Source organism: Python bivittatus, unplaced genomic scaffold (genome assembly GCF_059951505.1).
Source record: "Python bivittatus isolate LINGU-HERP-01145 unplaced genomic scaffold, Pbiv_v1 ctg000700_np1212, whole genome shotgun sequence".
Taxonomy (NCBI): domain Eukaryota; kingdom Metazoa; phylum Chordata; class Lepidosauria; order Squamata; family Pythonidae; genus Python; species Python bivittatus.
In genome coordinates, this window is record NW_028277098.1 from 99,869,873 (window position 1) to 99,890,759 (window position 20,887).

The window sequence follows — 20,887 nt, forward strand, 5'->3', positions numbered from 1 at the left end:
TTTCACTATAGATTCAGGGAATTTGCAGAGGACGGTGCGGAGCGGGTTGGAAAGAGGGAGGCTGCGGGCTCCCCGTTTGGGGGTGTGAGACTCTGGAAGTGAAGAGGGCCCGGGTGGGGGAAGCGGTTGGCAGGTTTAGAAGTCTGGCCCTTTGGTTGAATGAAGCTGTTTTCTGGGAATTTGCATTTGCCCATTTGCATCACTTCCCTTGGGGATTAATCAAGGAGGGGTTGGGAGAGGGGGGCTGATCACACAGGAGCACAATGGGAAAAGAAAGCAGAGCCGGGGGGGGGGTTTCCATGGCCAGCGGGAGCTTAATCCTCCTTTTAATTATAGGCTAAAATAAGGTAGTTTCCTAGAAGTTGAGGGCACGGGAAAGAAGCAAAGGACAGACTGGTATTTGTGCAAAACCAGGGGAGGAAATCAAGTGAGCAATTGTGCAAAACAGGGAAGAAAGAAACGCAAAGCTGCGAATGGTGCCATGCCCAGCGTTGGCACGTCTTACCCAGTCGGTGGAAAACCATCAGTCTGGCCTCCTGAGGCAGGGAGTCCCATAGTTTGGGTTCAACTGGGGGGGGGGGGGTCATCCCTGCAGAAAATGGAGCTAGGTACCAGCGCAGGTTGCCTGTTCTTTGGTGGACTGATTTCCACTCGGTGGAACTCTGTTCTGTTTGCCCCTTCATGCTTAAAAATCGGGCCTTCATTCGGTGGAAGAGATCCTCATAGGCTGCGTAATTATTCTCTTGGGATCTGCAGAAGTCTGGACTGGAAACAGGAACTCCGTGAACAAGTCTCTCTGAGCTCTAATTTGTAAAATTTATTAGAAAGAAAGTTAAACTTGCAAAACAAGACTTCTAGCTAGTATTAATTTTCAAACAAGGGACCTACAGTTTTTTTGATAGATAGATAGATAGATAGATAGATAGATAGATAGATAGATAGATAGATAGATAGATGGATGGATGGATGGATGGATGGATGGATGGATGGATGGATGGATGGATGGATGGATGGATGGATGGATAGATAGATAGATAGATAGATAGATAGATAGATAGATAGATAGATAGATAGATAGATAGATAGAAAACCGTCCAGAATCACTTCCTCGTGAGATGGGTGGTGTCCCCATTTGAAATATAAATAAATTATATACTATGTATATATATATTTGCCAGTTTATGGTGGCAAAACCCGCAGGATGGAAACTTAAAGATGAGGCCGTCTGTGTCCGTTGATCATCTACTGCCAGACTTCATGCCAGTGTGAGAATAACATACGGGTGGCCTTGATGGGGGCACCAGTTCAGACCTTGCCCTCTCCCCATTAGCAAGTTAAGGGGTAGACTCATAATCCACTGCAAAAGAATCTGTGTTCTGTCCCAAACTTTTCCAGAAAAAAGGGGAATCGGGCAAAAAACGCCCAGGAGAAGTCTGGAAAGGCCTGTATCTCTGGAAGTTGCAATCATCCGACTCTGCAGATCGGCCTTTCCTTCCCCACTTGATGTCCTTCAAGTACCTTGGGACTACAAATCCCAGAGAGCTGAGTTAGGCCAATGCTCAGTCTCTGCGTAATGCAAACTCTCAGGCAGGTTTTGCAGGACCCGCTAAACATGGTTGGGCATGTTGGGCTCGGCACGTTGTGGGATTTGCTCTCCTATCCTGTCAGCATGTTCAACCCTGATTGCTCATTGGAAGGACTGATAATGAAGCTCAAGCTCAGATACTTACTCGTTTATTTGGGCTCCAAGATCACCGCAGACGGAGACTGCAGCCATGAAATTAAAAGACGCTTGCTCCTTGGGAGGAAAGCTATGGCAAACCTAGACAGCATATTAAAAAGCAGAGACGTCACCTTGCCGACAAAGATCCGCATAGTCAAAGCTATGGTTTTTCCAGTAGTAATGTATGGCTGTGAGAGCTGGACCATAAAGAAGGCCGAGCGCCGAAGAATTGATGCCTTTGAACTGTGGTGCTGGAGAAGACTCTTGAGAGTCCCTTGGACTGCTAGGAGGTCAAACCAGTCAATCTTAAAGGAAATCAACCCTGATTGCTCATTGGAAGGATCGATAATGAAGCTCAAGCTCAGATACTTTGGTCACCTAATGCGAAGAGAGGACTCTTTGGAAAAGACCCTGATGCTGGGAAAGATTGAAGGCAAAAGGAGAAGAGGACGGCAGAGGATGAGATGGTTAGATAGCATCACTGAAGCAATGAGCATGAAACTGAGCAAACTCAGGGAGGCGGTGAAGGACAGGAAGGCCTCGTGCGATGTGGCTCATGGGGTCACGAAGAGTCGGACACGGCTTAACGACTGAACAACAACAACAACCTGCCAGCATGTAAGTTACTTGTCCATCGCAAGTTAGGCGCACGCAGCCAGCGTGATTTGTTGACTTGGGTTTAGAGTTCAGATGGTTGTATGAATGCAGCCAGCAGGAGACGAGCCTTTGGTGCAAGATAAGCAGATGGTACTTTGTGTGTTCCGGTTCCCCGGCTGTGTATTCAGCCACCCGAGGCAGGCCGGCTGCTGCATCGTTAAAGTCCGTGGAGCAGCGATCCAGATTTATTTGAATGGAGAGCCCCAGCACAGCCAAAAACTGGCATAAATCTAGCACGTCGGGGTGAATAATTTGTCAGCCTCTGGCACCGATGCCAGCCATCGGGCCTATCTCTAAACTGCCAGCAGGGCTGAGTGCCTGGCCATCGCCGGCCTCTGGATTCAATTGCTCAGAAGTGGGCAAATCCCCCCCCCCCAGGACGTTTGACGCTTTGTTGGTTGTCTGCCGAAACAAAAGGAGGAAGTGGGTGTGTTTGTGGGTCCTTGGAAGAGAAGATGATGCTGAAATCTGACATCGGGTTACAGGCCAGCTGCCAACGGAAAGATGAGTTTTCTTTCATCTTTAGGTCTGCAGCAGAAGACCTAAAAGGCCTCTGATCTGTTATCGATGGCACAGAGGGGGTTCCTGTCTCCCTCTGAAATGGGTGGGCATCTTTGCCCAGGATCTGGGCATAGCTGATCTTTCAGGGCCCCCACACTAAGTGGGGCAAGCAAACAGTGGGCGGACCAGAGCAAAAAAGGGTGGGAGCGCCCATCGGCTCTTTAACTGGACAACACTTAACCTGGTTACGGAATGAACTCATTTTAATAAGAAGAAGAATAGTAATAATTTATTAAATGTATATGCCGCCCGACTCCCAGCGACTCTGGGTGGTTTAAAATGGTTAAAAGCTTTAAAAAACAGAGAACGTTATAGAAAACACGAAAGCAGCAGAGGTGAAGGGACAACGATGGCAGAGGGGACAAAAAGGAAGACGGGCGTCAGTCATCCTCTCCAAAGGCCTGGGCAAAGAGCCAGGTCTTTTGGCTTAAGGCCCTTTGAAATCTGGGGGGGGGGGGCATTTGAATTTGGGGGGGAGCCTCGATCTAGAGGGCTGCTACAGAGGAGGTGTGCTTCCAGGGTCTCAATAGGTGGCATCGTTTAATCGAAGGTCGGCTGGTCTGTGACCGTAATAAAGGGTTGATTGGATTTGATCATCGAAGGCACCTGGAGTGTGCCAACCCTGCCAGATTGGAACAGGTCAGGCAGATGCTATGGGAGACAGGCGGCCCCTCCAGGAACCAGGCCCTATGCCATGGAGGGCTTTATAGGAAGCGACCTGCACCTTGAATCACACCCAGAAGCAAACCAGCAACCAGTGCAGCTCATGAAGCAGAGGTGTGAGCATACGGAGGCCTGCCCATCCCTGCCCGTGCCGCTGCATTCTGGACCAGCTGAAGCTCCTGGGAGGTCTTCAAGGGCAGCCCCACGTAGAGCGTGTTGCAGTAGTCAAGCCATGAGTTGACCAGGGCATGAGTGACTGTCTGAAGGGCCTCTCCATCTAGGAAAGAGTGCAGCTGGCGCACCAGATGAAGCCTTTCTGCCCACAGCTGACACCTGCTTGTCAAGCAGGAGCTTTGAGTCCAGGAAGACCCCCAAATTGCGCACCAACCTTGAATGAGGAAGTGCAGCTTCATCCAAGGTCAGAGTTGGAATCTGGGTGGCCCAAACATGCATAGCCACTCAGTCCTGGTAGGCTCGAGTCGGAGATGGTTCTTCCCCATCCAAACCCACACAGCCTCCAGGCCCTGGCACAGAACCTCGACCTGCTCACTTGACTCGCCCGGGATCAAAAGATACAACTGGGTATCATCAGCATATTGATGACCCCAAACCCCAAACCGGCAGATGACCTCACCCAGCAATTTCGTGTAGATGTTGAAATGTTTTCTGGGTTTGCCTTGTGCATAAAACCATATACTAACCCAATTGGGAGCTTAGTTTACAACAGTGTTTTTCAAACTTGACGACTTTAAGATGCGTGGACTTCAACTCCCAGAATTCCCCAGCCAGCCATGCTGGCTGGGGAATTCTGGGAGTTGAAGTTCAGGCATCTTAAAGTCGTCAAGTTTGAAAAACACTGGTTTACGTGTAACTATGAACTAACCCAACAGGCAGATCAGACCAGCCTTCCAAACCCAAGAGAAATTAAAACTTAACCAAGCTTTGTTCATTCTGTAAGTGCAGCTGTTACATTTGCAGCTGGCCTGGTTAAGCAGGTTGTGTGAACACAGCCATTTTCTTTCCGACACCTTCATCTTTTTCTCCCAAGCAAGGTAGGGCTGTTTGAACTGTCCGAGTCTGAACAGCTCTTTTTACAGAGCTGTTTGGAAATTCAGATGTGGGCTGCAGATTCCAACGGTGTCCTCTGGATGTGCTGGACTACAAGTCCCATAATCCCAAAGGCGGGATTTTGGGTGGGAATTTGGGACCCTGTGGTGCAACTGCTCGGATGGGGGCTCTTTTGGAAATGCCTGGTTCGTGCAGATGAGTGCAATGTTATCCAGACCTGCCAGATGTGGGCTGCAGTGCTGCAAAAGGCCACTAGAGGGCGACATGCTTAATGGTTGCTATTTAATGTGCCCTGTATTATTCATTGGCTGCACTGAGGGCTGTGTAGCATAGTGGTTAGAGTGCTGCATTAGGACCAAGAACAACCAGGAAGCTGGCAAGGACACTTACAAAGCCTAACGTGAATCTACCACCCAGGGATGTCATGAGGATGGATGGGGTCCACCTGTGCACCCCCAAACCAGTGTCCTTATAGAGTTAAGTGGCCCTATCAATTTATTTATTTATTTATTTATTTATTTATTTATAAATCAAATTTATATCACCACCCAACTCCCCCTCAAGGAGGGACTCTGGGCGGTTCACAACCAAACAGTTAAAACGGATAAAAACATAAATAGTACAGCATAAATACAATTATTGAATATGATAAAATCCAAGCGATGGTGGTACTGATTTAATTTAAATAAATAAACAAGCCAACCATAGGTGCGGCCTGCAGAGCATTTCCAAAAGCAGCTACGACCGTTCTCTTTGCGACTGAAGGGGGAGGTTATTAACTGCCCGAGAGTGAGCGCACAATGTGGGTGCAATTAATGGAATTAAACTGGCGTTAAATTCAATCAAAGCTGGCGTCTTCCTGCCCTGCCCGCTGGTCCTGCTTCCTTCCTGCCGTTTGCTCAAAAGCTCAGCGCAGCTGTTGATCCTGAAAAAAAAATGGTGGCCTAAGGTGGCATAAAAACACCATTGGGGTTGTGGTACCGTGGCCTGCATCATGTGGTGGGTGACCGGTTTGTGGAAGCTGAGTGCTAAGTTTGGACCTTTTCTGCTCCGCAGTGGCTGCTACTCACTTTGGCTTCTGCCCGAATCTTCTGGAGCACACTGTGTCAGCCGAGAACCTCAGTTACCGCCTGCAGAGGAATTCAGGCGGCAATCTCACCTGGCATGATGGGCGAAGCCAGAGGACGGCCGGGGGGAGACCCGTCAAACTCCTTCAGCAGCCAGGGACCGAGAGCTCCCAGGTAGGACAACACTGGGCACCTCTACATACTTCATTAATTAATTAATTAATTAATTAATTAATTCATTCATTCATTCATTCCTACGGAGGGAGGGAGGGAGGGAGGAAGGAAAGAAACTGGGTACCCCTGTTGTCAACCCCAGAAGGTAGACCAGACCAGGAAATCAACTCCACGGGAAGTTAAACCCACTTTTATTGAGAGGGGCTATAATGACAGAATCATGCAGGTCTGATTGTGCTGCACCTCCTCCCCCTTCTTATACTCCTGTGAATCAGGGAGGTGTCTGTCTGAATGTTATCTCAGTGCTCTTGACTTAAAAAGCATGTCAGCCCCTTTTGCCTGGGGAACAGTTCCTGCATATTTCTATCAAGGTCATCTTCCTGACTCTCGACATCTGTCTAGTTACGCCAGGCTTTCTTAACCACTGTTAGCTGAATTAGTCTCAGTTGCCTGGGTTCACACCACCCACTAAGCCATAATCAGGGTTTATGGACCAGAAGGGCTGGATCCACACCCTGGGCTCAGTCAGGGCCAAGGAGAATTGCACTGGCTGGATTTAACTTGGCCGGATTTAACTTGGATGCCTCTAAACACTGCAAAGTGAACCCCCCTAGATCTCAGCACATCGCTGTTGGAAGTGGGGTTCAATAGTAGTGCATATGTATCTGAGAGCAGAGCACGTGCACATTTGCCTATGCGGTGCATACGCCCATTGGCATATCTTCCCAGGGAAGTCACAGTTGCTGAGGTACCACTGTGCGATTGTACGCTACTGCCACAGGGCCAGCCCGCACAATTTCCGGAGGGGAGAGGGCCACGTTGATCAATTAAAAATAACCTCAAGCTGCAGAGGAATAGATAGCGCACCGATCAGCTATTCAGGGCTAGTGGAGCGGTGGGAGGGGTATTGCTGGTGGCGTCGGTGAGGCCTGGAGATGTCGGAAGCCCTCGGTGGCAGAAACCTTTGGCAACAGCGCATCTGAGCTTTTGAAAGACGCCAGCGGGCTGCAAAGTCTGCTTGGCAGGCTGCAGGTGGCCACGGGCTGCATGTCGCACAGACCTGCCGTGGGAGACGTCGATGTGAACTGCGCTTGACTTCCTACCCAGATCGGAGGAGGTCTGTGGAATAACCTTGTCATAATGGCCACAGAATTTAAGCCACAGCCACCTGCTATAATTTCCCCTGCAGTGATGGGGAGAAAAGGAAACTTGCATTGCAATGCCGCAATGCAAAACCAGACTTTCGTATTTGCATACCGAGATCCGAGGCAAGAATTTAAGTCACAAGGTGTGTAGCCCGATGTGCAGTCCGTCATTTCCCCACAGACGCCTGGAGGCTACACACCAGCACATTTGGTTCTCCCTTGGAGCATGCTGGCTGGAGAATTCTGGGAGTTGAATCCCACACGTGGTGGCTGGGGAATTCTGGGAGTTGAAGTGTTGAAGTGCACACATATTAAAATGGCCAAGTTTGAAGAGCTTTAGAGCAGTGTTGTCCAAACTTGGCCACTTTAAGATGAGTGGACTTCAACTCCCAGAATTCCCCAGCCAGCCATGCTGGCTAGGGAATTCTGGGAGTTGAAGTCCACTCATCTTAAAGTGGCCAAGTTTGGACAACACTGCTTTAGAGCAACGTGGCAGGGAGCTATTACTTTTTTAGTTGTCTTTTTGTAGCATAATTTGTCAGGCCTCCCTTTGAAAATTATTATTATAATTAGGTTTGAAGCTTTGTCATTAACTCTGTTTCACGTAGGTATACTTTTATTTCATTAATTGGTTTAACACAGGAAGATACATATTTTTTTTGGAAAAAAGCAATAATATCCTGCAGTAGAAACAAAGACTAAGCAAGGGATGATCTGCAACAGCCATGATGATGCCAGAATGACAACACCCTTGCAGGGGTGCCATCCTGCAACATCCCAACCTCTGATGCAATTAACTTAAGTTTCAACATTTGCATAACGGCATTGCCACACGCGTGCCATCAACTTCCCTCCCTTCTCCACTCCGCTGCAGATACTTTGGGGAATGCCTTCAAGCAGAAGCTAGGCTGGCATTTGCTGGCAATGCTTTTTTAAGCTGGATCCCTGCCCGGAGTTGGCTCCTTCCAAGTCATGAAGTTGGTTGCACGCAACCCACTTAACCTATCTCTGAATGAACTCCTGTTCTCACAATATATTGAACCATAAACTAACTAATTGAGCCGGGCTTGTATAACACACCAAGCCACAAAAAAACTAACCAAAGGTTAAGGCTTACCCAGTTTAGTGTGTTGCGTGAGTGCGGCTGCTTGACCGTTAATTGACCAAGTGCTGTTTTTATGACTGACTTCTCGTTCTTCTGTTTGGTTTTAGGTTGTGTTTTTAGATTTCTGTCCTTCTCCTTGAGTTGTGCCACAACTAGGCAGCGTCCAAATTGAATAAGGAAACCATCCCCATGCATCAATATTAGTTGTGTGTGAAGAATATTTGGGCACAGACCCACAGGCAGGACGGCAGCAATTTCCCCCCACCTAGCACCATCCAGAGGTCTCTAGGTTGCAATTCAAGGGAACATCAGCGCACTGGAAGAGAAACTCTTGCATTGCCTTCCTTTTTCCTCACTGGCCTTTAAAAAAAATTAGCAATACGGGGCAGGAGAGTCGGTTCCATGTGCTTTCTCTATTTAAACAGATTGGAAATGTGCCCAGCCGTCCAAAGGCGCGTGAAGCCAGGCCTGCTGGAACATGTGACACAGCTGGCAACAGGCGTCCCCCAAACCCAGCGAGGGTGGAATTGATCCCGCAGGCCGAGGCAGCAAGTCAACCTCAGCAAATACGTGCCATCTTCTGGTATATGGCCACCTGCCAGGAGCAGGCCTTTGAATGGTTCAGCCATCACTGCAGGTCTTTTGGACCACTCGGTGTTCTTGCTTAACTAGCTGGGCTTCGTTAGCCCTTGGTCTGGCACGTGGGGAAGGCAAGGAAGTCACAGTGTGGTGGCGAGCCATTTTAAGCCCCGTTGGCCTTCTGAATGCCACCCCATTCCTCTGGGCGTTGCAATTCCATCTGCGGCTTTGCCCCCCGGTTTAAATAGTCGCGACAATTTGCATTTAATTCGAGGAAAGAGAATTTGCTTTCCAAAAACTGTTCAGGGGAGAAGAGGACGTTGGTGAAATTCTAAATACGGGAGGGTAGAGTCCTTGATCTTCTTTGATAATGAGGTTGCCGGAGAGGCTGGCTTTTCCTATTAGATCCAAACACATTGGGGGGCTTGAGAAGTTGTTGGAGGATGTCTTCTCTTTGAGAAATTCAGAGAAATTAGGCACAAATTTGAATTCTGAGCTCTACTTTTTAGTAACCCCAAAGCTTCCCCACTAAGTTAATTAGAGGCATCAGATCTGATTCAAATTGCCAATTGAGTTTGGAACATCAAAGCAGTAACATCTGAGCTGTCAATCTGGATCTCCAACAATTGAATTGGTTTGGATCTCTGAATTGGATCAGTGAGTCAAGTTTGATCTGACTCAGATACTCAGTTCAGTCCAGAAAAGGGCCGTCAAATCAGTTTGGAAGCGGCGTGTTCAGTTTAACAATTTGATTTGAAACAAGAGTCTGATTTAGAAAGTCAATATATAAAGTCAATTACAGGTAGTCCTCACTTACCAACCACAATTGAGACCAGCAACTCTGTCATTCAGTGACACGCTCATAAAGTGAAATGTCATGTGACTGTGCCCAACTTATGACATCAGTTTGTCAGTTCCGGATGCAGTCGTTAAGCAGATCACCCACAGTCATTAAACACAGCGTTACATGACCATGACTCGCAACTTCCTGCCAGCTTCCCATTGACTTTGCTTGTGGAAAGCCAGCAGGGAAGGTTGCAAAAGATCATGTGACCACGGGACGCTGCAACAATCGAAAATGCATGCTGGGTGCCAAATGCCCAAATTGCAATCACATGACTGCAGGGATGCTGCAGTCTTCGAGAACTGGCCATAAGTTTCCTTTTTCAGTGCCATCATAACTTTGAATGGTCGCTGAACGAGCGGCCGGTAAGTGAGGACTCCCTGTACAGTCAATTCCCCTTTGAATGAGAGTTTTGCAAAATTCAGCATTCACAGTGTTTCTGAATCTGCACACGGGTTCCAGACCAGTGGCATTCTTGGGCAAAACACAACAGGAAAAGGGAAATAGATCTCTCAGCTCCCTCGAAATTAGTCCATCCTAATTTCTGATCCCTTAAATGAGTTGGATTACACTTCTCCAACACCAAGTTGAAAAGTATCAATACTCTTCCTCTAGAAGCGAATATGTATAGTTCAGGGTTGAACTGTGGAGTCCTTGGGGTTCTCTGAGCTGGGTTGTTTTCTTGCAAACGTTTCATTACCCGGCTAAGTCACATCTTCAGAAGATTCAGAACATTCTGAAGATATTACCTAGCCGGGTAATGAAACTCTTCCTCTCCTGTTTCTTCAGAGTCCAACTTTCACTTCCATAGAGTGTCACAGGGAATATCATGGCTTGCACGATTCTGATCTTTGTAGGTATAGCTTGCGATACTGAAAACATAAAAATATGGTATCTATGCTAAAATCAGGGGAAAAAACCCTATCTACATCATTACAGACAATCACCACCATTCCAAAAGTCCTGTGAAAAAGCATTGCTTTCACCCCCTTTGGAAAGCGTAGAGGCCTTGGTGGGGGGCAGAGCATTCCACAGTGAGGGGGCTGCTCCTGAGAAGGCCATGTGGTTTATGGTGTTGGTATGCTCAAAAAGAGAGGGACATTTAAAGAACAAAAAGCAGTGTGTGAAGCAGTGTATGAACAGGGAGAAAGCAAGGAGGAAAGGCTATGGAGAAGTACAAGTGAATGGGGTTGGTGCAAATGAGATCTACATGTAGTCCTCGTTTAGCGACTGCCTCATTTAGTGACCATTTGCAGTTACGACAATGATGAAAAAGTCACTTTGTGATCAATGCTCGCATTGATGACCTTCACAGGTCTCTAAAGCAAAGGAACTCTAAAGGAAGATCATAAACACAATCGTAGTTTCACTTAGCAACTGCTTTGCTTAATTACCAAGTTGCTGGTCCCAATTGTGGTCACTGAATGGGGACTATCTGTATTTAGTCCAGGGTGACCCCAGGGGAGATGAAAAAATGTCAAGATGATGTCTGCAACCACACAACTGAGGCTCCACCCCTTTTTTAACTTGCAACAGGCATATAAACAAAAAGGGAGCTTCAGTCACATGGTCGTGGCACATTTTCATCTCCCCCTACAGATGCTCATGGACTTCAGTTTCTTTTTTCCTTACCTCCATCTTTTAAAGTCTTTTGCACACTGATTACTGCTTACTCCTAGCACTTACTCCTTTTTCTGCATTTTATATCACGTTACTTACCCTAAAAGAAAAGATCAGGGTGGGTATATGTGTAGGTACATGGCTGGCTGGGGAATTCTGGGAGTTGAAGTCCACACATCTTAAAGCTGCCAAGGTTGAGAAACACCGCTCTGTTTGGAGAGCAGAGGGGCTGTTAGCTTTAAAAACTGTGCTGATTCCTTTTCAGAAGGGCTGTGCTGTCCCCAATCCTGTGGAAAATGGGAACCTTTAGATGTCGGTTGGGAATCAGTGACACATCAGTCCTTCGTGGTCTTTGATGTTCCTCGTTTATCTGAAATGAAATGTTTTAACCCATGATTCTGAATGGCTCCTCGGCTTTTATTCCAGCAGCACCAACTGCGCATCTGAATCATGGTGGAGATGTTGACCCTGTTCTTGCGGGTTGGCACTTTGACAGTTGTTGCATCCAGCACATTCCTTCCTTCCTTGTTTTGGAACCACTTAGAATGTTTAGTTTAATCCAGTGTTGTCCAAACTTGGCCACTTTAAGGTGAGTGGACTTCAACTCCCAGAATTCCCCAGCCAGCGCTGGCTGGGGAATTCTGGGAGTTGAAGTCCACTCATCTTAAAGTGGCCAAGTTTGGACAACACTGGTTTAATCAATGCCGGCTCCCAACACAAAAGAAAAAATCCTGTTTTTCAGGGGTGTTAGCTATTACGTTTTATTTGTATAAAATATAACAGTTAAAACCCCTGAAAGAACAGGAGTTTATATGTAGCTGGGAAGTCCTGATTGCACAGGGGCCGTGTTCACCCTACACACTTAACCTGATTACTGAATCAACCCACTTTCTGGCTTTGTGCAATTGGTAGAACCAGAAATTCACTAAAGGGATCAGATTTGCAAAACAGGTTAATGCGCTAAAAATGAATCGATCTTCACATCTAATGCAAGTATGCCTGGTAGCTCTCTGGTTAGCCATGTCGCATGAATTGAGCTAGAGTCCCCAAACCAAATAACTCCTCATCTGCTGCCATTTGAAAAAAAAATGCTCCATCCAGGAATAAACATTTGTGCATCAACGGAATTCTTCACAAGCCCAGTTTTGGAACGCTTGCAAACTCTTTGCTCTGTAATGCTGTTGTTTGCTCTTTTCTTCCTTACTTGATCCTTTCAGGGCCGGTCCTATGATCACTATGGAATCTACCACACCAGTCCTACCTTAGGTAGCCTTACCAAGCCAGTGGTGCTGTGGACCCAGCAGGATGTGTGCAAATGGCTGAAGAAGCATTGCCCGCACAATTATCTCATCTACGTGGAGGCTTTCTCACATCATGCCATCACAGGTAGGCATCTCTCGGGGTGTGTTGAAGGGTGGCAGAGCCATGGACAATCAGTCATTCCCATCATCCTTGGCCGGGATGACTCTGTTCAAACTCAACAGTTTGTTCTGTTTCCGACTTCCCCGTCTTTTTTTTTTATTTGTTTGTTTTCATTAATTCAATTTGAGCGCTGCCCAGAATTGAATAATATTGACTTGCCCACAGCTCTGAGAAGACCTGGTGGTATTAGCCAGGTGTGAACTTGCTCACCTCTTTCCAAAAACTGTGAAAGTCAACTAGGAGGTTAAGTGGGAATGTATGTGTGGATTTTCATATGAAAACAGGATGGGCAGCAGAGGGACTGAGCCCCCAAATTGACATGAAAAGACGGACCTGTCTATTGCATCTATTGTAGATCTTCATGTAGATCTTCATTTGCATCATGTAGATCTTCCCAAGCAGGGTTATCATAATAAAGCTGGTGTCATTTTTCAGGATGAACTCACCATAGTAAAGAATCTACGCAGCTCAGGGTTCATTTTTGGGGTTCTTGATGTTCTCTGAACTTAATTATTTTCTTGCAGACATTTCATTACCCAGCTAGGTACCATCATCAGTCCAAGGGAGAATGGGGGTCTGCTGGTTGGGCAAGCCACTATATATAAACAACCAGCAGATCTCACTCTCCCTCCCACTGATGGTGGTACCTAGCTGGGTAATGAAATGTCTTCAAGAAAACAACCAAGTTCAGAGAACTTCAAGAACCCAAAAATTGAACCATGAGAGCACCAGGAACCTCCTAGGCTGACTTAAAAGGGTAATCTGCTGAGGAATGTTTAGGGACAAGGAGAGATGTGACTGAATCAACACTTTGCAAGCTTGTCTGACTCGGGCAGAGGAACCCAGGAGCTTTCTTGTGGGTAGAACCAGATGTGGGGAGATAAAGATTTCTTTTTTTTAATGAACTAAACTACCACCGATTATCATCTGTCTCTATTTGTGAAACTGCCTGTGTCCAGAATGGCAGGAAAAAATGTAGGAGGGGGTGAGAAATCAGTTGGAGGGTGTCTTTGGGTGTACTGTATGCCTTTGTTATGTATGTGTGTGGTTTTGTTTTTTTTTACTTTCCTTCCTGTTCTCACAAAGGCTGAGCGTTTCACTGCTTTATTGCCCCAGGGGCAATAATAAAATACTAATGGAACAGCTCACTCAATTCCTTCTGTTGGAAATAAAGAAAGCCTCTTCAATTGGACCCAGAGGAAGCGGGGATGGGAGATATTATAAGGTTCCTCTGCCAACGGCCTCTAGCTATGAGGAGAAAGGCATGATGGGAAACTCCGATGCCTTCCTCCGGGGATGCACAGAATATTGCCTGCATCCGCCAAGGCAGTCCCACAAAACGAGTCTGGATGCAGGATAAAAGCTGGGGAAACGGGCAAAGCCTGCCTCAGGAAATGAATATCTTCTGAACGCCTCGTTTTGGGTAGGGCCGTATTATTGAATTTGGTAGGCGATTATCACGGGCAGAGGGCTATCGAGGGTAAGCAGTTGGGCCGCCCCCAAGGAAACCCCACATTTGCTTTCAGAAGCATCTTTGGCGTTCTCGTGACGTGCATGCATAGCATCACAAATATCAGGAGTTGCTTTCCCCGCCTCCCCCCCCCTGCTGTAAACCCAGATTCAGCACAGCCCCATAGGCAGTGCTCCTGATCTTTCTTTGGGGAGGGGCCAACCACCCCGACCCCTGGTTCCAGCAAATGCTGGGGAGAAGGTTTGCAAACCATGCTTTTAGAGAGCACCCTGTGGAAAGCCAGGCTGGATTTACCTTTGGTGGGAAACAGCTTGCCAATCCAAGGGAGGGGAATTTATTTCACCCCCCAGAAAAGAAGAAATGAAAGAGAAGATCCAGTGGAGGCCAGTAGAGCTTTCTGGGCAGGGTTTGCGGAGTAGAAACAAGGGCTTCTATTGCAGAAGGGGAACAAACCAAAGGTTTTTCACTGGGGTACCAGCCATGGGGCTGGTTAAAAAAGTGCTTGATGGAAAGTGTTGGAACAGCAGCTCCAGCCCTCAGCGATCGCAGCTGAGGATTGGGGATGATGTGCAGTGTAGTCCAAGAACATCAGGAGGGGCGCAGGTTTTTGGCCCCTGTGAAAAGACCCCATTAGGGCCCCCCATCTGTGAAATGAGATGAAAGATATCCTTGGAAGTCGTCGTAAGTGCAAAGCAGTTGGAGCTCATGAGATGCAGATGGGGGCCTCCCCACTAGAAGTGGGGGGGGCATGGAAGCTGGGGGGCAGAGAGCAGGGCTGCCAGCTTTGAAGTTCAATCTGATGACAGTCCTTGGGGGGGGGAAGTCAACTGAGAATTTCTGCCCTGTTGGAAAGGAACAAGAGCTTTCTCTGAGTGGGGTAAGAGGGTTGTGTGAACATAGCCATTCGTTTGCTTCCTCTTCCGCAGGTCGGGCGCTCTTGCGGCTGAATGCAGAGAAGCTGCAGCGCATGGGGATTACCCAGGAGTCTCAGCGACAGGAAGTGCTCCAACAGGTGCTGCAGCTTCAGGTGCGGGAGGAAGTCCGCAACTTACAGCTTCTCAGTCAAGGTAGGGCAACCAGGAGTAAGATGTCTGTCTGGAGGCCCATCTCCAAAAGGAACGAGGCTAAAACCAGTGAATGGGATAGCTGCCTTACTGGGGCTGCCTGAGTTAAGGCTCTTGTGGTTTGAATAGCTGTGCATCAGGCAGAAATTCAACAGATGGAGCTTTTCCGGAGGAGAAAATGCAGGCCCCCTGTTTGCAAGACGCAAATAATCCTGCCATTCCACGCCCTGCTTAGTTGCAACCTCGTCTTTTCAGCTTTCCCAGCTGTTGCAAACCTCGTTCTTCCTGCCCTGTTTAGTCCCCCTTCCAAGATTTTTTTTTAATCTGCAGTGGCACGAACGCCGACTCCCACAAAACCATCTCAGGTAAATTCCTGATGGCCATGTCGCACTGTCAGGTAAACCTGGTTAACATTTACCTTGGTTCTTTATTTGCAGCTGACACCCAACCTGTTTGGTTAATTTATGCTTCATGGCATTGGGTGAACTCAGAAAATGGGTTCATGTAGACATCAGGCTTCGCAGCTCACGATTCCTGCTGTTCGACATGCCCCAGAGGTGACAAAAAACAATGCAGTGTGCCCTGTGACGTCACAAGGCCATGCCAGCTTTTTGTCCCTGGGATGCCAGTCCGTAGATCATCCAGTTGCGTCATGATACATGTCCCATCACTTGTCCTCCATCCCCCACCCGCCCCAGACCTCCATGGGCATCTGTATCCTCGGGCCTGTTGAACGGGTCCTTGCTTTGCCTCTCAAAGAGGGGAGAAAAAAGCAGGGTCTTCCTTTCTATAGCAAGAAATTGGAAGTCCTTGGGATCCATGACTGTTAGCCTTGATGGCAGTGGGGCTGCCCCTGAGGGTCATCTGCTGGGAGACTGGTGAGTTTCCCTGGACAGTTGGTGGGCCAGTCAGTGCAGCATTTCTCAACCTTGGCCACTTTAAGAAGGGTGGACTTCAACTCCCAGAATTCCCCAGCCAGCAAGGGGAATTCTGGGAGTTGGTCCACCCATCTTAAAGTGGCCAAGGTTGAGAAACACTAACTTAGAGAACAGATAGCTGGACTAGGTGGGCCAGAGCTCCGATCCAGCAGGGCACGGCTTATGTTCTTATGTTCTTAATTCTTAATGTAAGAAGGATTGCCCCCATGTGTAGCTCACTGAAAGGGTCCCTAAAGAGGGGCAGGATAGAAGAAAGAATGGTATTCCCTTAGGATGATCTTCCCCAACACGGCGCTCTCCAGATGTGCTGGACTAAATAAAGCCTTCTTTGAGTTGAGTTTGACTTCTGGTGAGTTTATGGACACGTCCACGGAGTTTCCTCGCCAGCAACGCAGAAGTGGTTTGCCACCGCTGGCTTCCAGGATGGGGTTTTGACTTCCCAATCTAGACTGCCGACTGGGGCTTCCTGGTGGTCTCCCGTCCAAGGACAAACCAGATCTAATCCTGCTTAGCTTTTGAGAACAGTCAATTCCTTCATCCTCTCCCTCTGTGTATAATGGGAATAAAATTGGGGAAAAGCAGCCCACTTGGAAGGTTGGCAGCAGCCTCCATTACATTTTTCTGTCTTCAACCCCTCTTTATTTCTCTGCTTCCTCCTCCTGTTTCCTTCTCTCCTCCTTTGGTCCTTTTCATTTCCCTCCCCTTCACCATTTTCCCCTCGTGTTCTGCCCCACTTGGCGTCTCTGCTTCCCCCCATTCTGCTTCCGTGTTGCTTGTGCTCCCCACCCTCAGCATCACTCTCCTTCTTCAGAGCTCTTCTGTCCCCCCCACCGCTCGCTGGATTGGGGCTCGCATCCCCAGGGGGAGAAACCCTGGGACAGTGGACTTCGCTTCCCAGAATTCCTCAGGCCACACGCCCTTGCGGGGAGCCCTGGGAATTGGAGTGGATACTCATCTGGCAATCCCCAGGTTGGGAAGGCTCGCCAGCACCTTGCGGAGCTCTGCCACCTCTGTTCCCCTTCCCACAAGGACAGCGGGCCAAAGGAACGTCTTTCCGCACCTGCTGACCTATCATTCAATCAATCAATCAATCAATCAATCAAAGTCAGTCTGTCTGTCTGTCTGTCTGTCTGTCTGTCTATCTATCTATCTATCTATCCATCTATCTCTATCTATCTATCTATCTATCTATCTATCTATCTATCTATCTATCATCTATCTATCATCTGTCATCATCTATTAACCATATTTATATAGCCGCCCATCTCACATAAAAGTGGCTCTGGGTGGCGTACAACACTTTATTAAAAAAATAAATACATTTAAATAGTCACAAAAATAGCCATAAAAAGCACACCGTTCTGCTTCCGGCGCACTGTGTTCAGCCCCCGTAACGTTGCAATGAACTCTGTACCACCACACCCCCTGCGAGTGTTTCCGCACCCCCTTGTGTGTCTTTTGTGTGTGGCTGAAGCTTCTGTACTTACTCCTTTTGTTCTTCTTTCTCCCCCTGAACCCCCCTGCCCACCCCCCACCTCCCTGTCCAGCCTCTTTCGGAAGTATCTCCTAACCCCCCCCCCCGATGTGTCCCCGGGGCTTGCACCGTCGCTGAGCTGTTTGCTGCCAGATCCCACAGACCTTGCGCGTGGCCAGCTCAGTGGCTTGCTGGGGAGCATAGAACAGGACTGGCTCCGGACTGTCTCCCTTGGGGCAGACGGTGTGCTCCCACTCTCCCCCTCCTCTCTTTTAACCCCTCATTGTCCATGTAGAGACCAGCTCCTCTCTGGCTGAGAAATCGCGGCCCGCCAAGGCTCCAGCCCCAGGACTGAGGAAATTCAACTTGGGGACGTCCGACGGCCGTGTGAAATTTTCCCCTTGACCAAACGCTGGCCCGCGAGAAGAATCTTCCCGTGGTGTCTTGCTGGAAGGACACCGAACCTTGGCCGAGCAACCAAGTTTGCGGATGCCCCAGGACTCTCATTGTATCTGAGATCTCTGAGCTGGGCAGAGAATTGCTTTCACGGACCGGTCAAGGAGCGGATCCCAACGGCACGAGGAGCCCTGGGTTCCAATATGGCCTTTATTATGGACTAGGGCGATAAGGTGAGCCAGCATCGGGCGTCCTCTGCAATTAGGGGATAAACCTGACCTGCGCTCTGAACTTCTTGTAAAAATGGCCAGATAGGAAACTTTGGGAAGAGGCGTTTGGACCATGACTCTCACGCTCGCTTATTATCGATGACAAGAGTGATGAGACTTGACTGCTCAGTGTTGCTACTCTAAGAAATAAATGCATTTGGGGGGTGGCCGGGTGGGGAGGGTGAAAATTCAACCATTGAACTACGGCGACGCACTCTACGCGGGGCTACCCTTGAAGAGTATCCGGAAGCTGCAACTAGAGCAGTTCTGGGCCGCTGTAGAGCTGCGTCTGTCACGCCTCTGCTGCGTGAGCTGCGTTGGGTGCCGGTTTGCTTCCAGGTCCAATTCAAGGGGTTGGTTATGGCCTTTAACATCCTGCATGGCATGGGACCGGGTTACCCGAGGAACCGACTTGTCCCGGTCACGTCTGCCCGTCCCAGCCGGTCCGGCAAGAAGGGCATGTTATGGACCCCTTCAGCTGAAGAACTCTTGTGTTTCAGACTTGGGAAGAGCATGGGAAGGACTGGGGTTCAGGGCTAGGATGTTTAACATTTGAAACGCTACAACAGTGTTTCTCAACCTTGGCCACTTGAAGATGCATGGCTGGCTGGGGAATTCTGGGAGTTGAAGTCCACACATCTTCAAGTGGCCAAGGTTGAGGAACGCTACACTACAGGGTCAACCCCTGATGTTTTTAAATAGAAGGATTAAATTGCAGATAATGGGGAAAGATCTCTGCCCTAGATCATGGAGGGCTGCAGACAAGGAAGAAGGAAAGGTTGCATTCACAAAACCAAAACATCATGATCCAGATCAGTCACAATGCTGGAAACTGAATCTCCACGGCGTGCTAAGATTCGGGGTAACCTGGGTTGGGTTCTTGGATGGATGTAGTGCGAATCCAGCCCATTTGTGGTGGTGATGGTTTATTGTATTACGAGAACCATAATATATTGGGGGATCCAGATAGGAATGTTTGTGGGAGTGAACAAATGGAGTATTCTCTTTTTCGGTAGTTCAGGGGAATTTTTCTTCTTCCTTCCCCTTTCCAGCCCTACTTGACTCCTGGTGCTACACAAAAAGTTGAAAGAAAAAAAAATACAAGAATGCACCCACCAAGTGCCAACCCTAAATACATATAGAACAACCACAACATGTTATGGGAATATTTTATAATGTTAGCTGACACCAGAGATGTTGTGTTAATTGCTTTATTTTTAAGGCAGCCATTGGAAACTTGTGACCTGCAAGCCAACTGTGGCTTGTGGGCAGGGTTGGGGTAGGATGCGGGTCAAAAAAGACAGCAACCATGCAATGGAAGCCCATGTAAAAAAGGGGCAGAGCTTCAATCACACAGTTACAGCTGCCATCTTGACTTTTTTGACACACACACCCTTTGGGACACCCCTAAAGGCCTCAAACGAGATCCTGCCTCCTTCCAGCAACCCCACTTCCCCTGGTAGGTTCCTCTGAAGCTTCTCCATTAGGGCTGTGCACAAAGTTGGTTGGCTGGTTAAATTTATAACGCCCTTTTCCTACAGGTGGTTTCTTGGAAGATGCAACAATTCGATCTCACTCCTATTGTCGGGCTTCTTAGGGGTTGCCTAAGTTGAAAGCAAGATTCTCACAAGTTTTCTTTAGCAAGATTTATTGAGATGCAAGCGATGGGGTTGCAAGAATTCCAGCAACTGAGCTGTTGCCCCTCAAGAACCCATATGTCCCTATACTGCACATTGGAGCCGTTCTGATTTTTTTTCTAACAGCCCCATGATCTGGCAAGGAGGCAGATGTTTTACACTTAAGTCCTCAGGAACCATGTTTCAGGCTGTATCCAGAACCAAACCATTCCATATCCAGATCAAACACACATGCTTTGGTTTGGACATGAATCGCCTGGAGCCACGGTGCATCTCTACTTTCAGTGCATGAGGAAAGAGGCTGTCTCTTTCTGTCTACATCAGTGTTTCTCAACCTTGGCAAGTTTAAGATGGGTGGACTTCAACTCCCAGAATTCCCCAGCCAGCATACTGGCTGGAGAATTCTGGGAATTGAAGTCCACCCATCTTAAAAAGTTGACAAGTTTGAAAAACACTGGTCCAGCTGATGTTTCTCAGCATCAACTAGCAGCAGCTCTCGAGCGTTTTTCCAACTGGGCTTAACTTTTCATCTAAACAGATTGTCCTCGGCTACCAAGCGTGCCCAGAAACGTCCACCAGCTTGCCAAAGGCGTCCCTTAACTGGCTGGCGGCTCCTTCCGCGGCTCAGCTGCCCAGCGGTCTTCTGAACCAGGAGGCTGTGAAATGGTGCTTTGATTAACTCTCCAGCGATCTGCAGGATTTCCTCCCTGGGGGGGGTCGGGGGGGGCGCAATCAGGACTGTTATCAGGGGCCCAAAGCAATTTTCTTAAGTAATCTCTCCTACTGTTCTAAAGCTCTTAACACAGTTGGGTAGCAAGTGGAAAGACAACTGTCCCCCCCGCCCCCCCAGAGACCCTGTGGTTTAGTTTGGCAGCCTTGCCACTCAAAGCTGCTTCTGCCAAATTTAGTTTTCAGGGGTGGGAGAGCATCCTTGAAACCACAGATTCTGTGATACATCACGATAAACCTCCACAATGTTCTGCTGTGTACGTTGGAAAGAGTTCAGATTG

General features: G+C 48.2%; 1 protein-coding gene across 2 annotated transcripts in view; it reads left to right on the forward strand.

The window, feature by feature from the left end:
* The window catches only part of SAMD10 (sterile alpha motif domain containing 10), a 34,504-nt gene extending 14,261 nt beyond the window's left edge, over window positions 1-20,243 (forward strand). The window contains exons 2-5 of one of the 2 annotated variants that reach the window (XM_088153950.1): window positions 5,729-5,913; window positions 12,424-12,592; window positions 15,026-15,166; window positions 16,894-17,988. In XM_088153950.1, the coding sequence (XP_088010076.1) occupies window positions 5,729-5,913; window positions 12,424-12,592; window positions 15,026-15,166; window positions 16,894-17,168 (770 nt within the window). In that variant the 3' untranslated portion in view covers window positions 17,169-17,988. Of the gene's footprint in view, window positions 1-5,728; window positions 5,914-12,423; window positions 12,593-15,025; window positions 15,167-16,893 lie in introns of both variants that reach the window. The other variant, XM_007429797.3, reaches the window with a different exon arrangement.
* The last annotated feature ends 644 nt before the right edge of the window (window positions 20,244-20,887 follow it).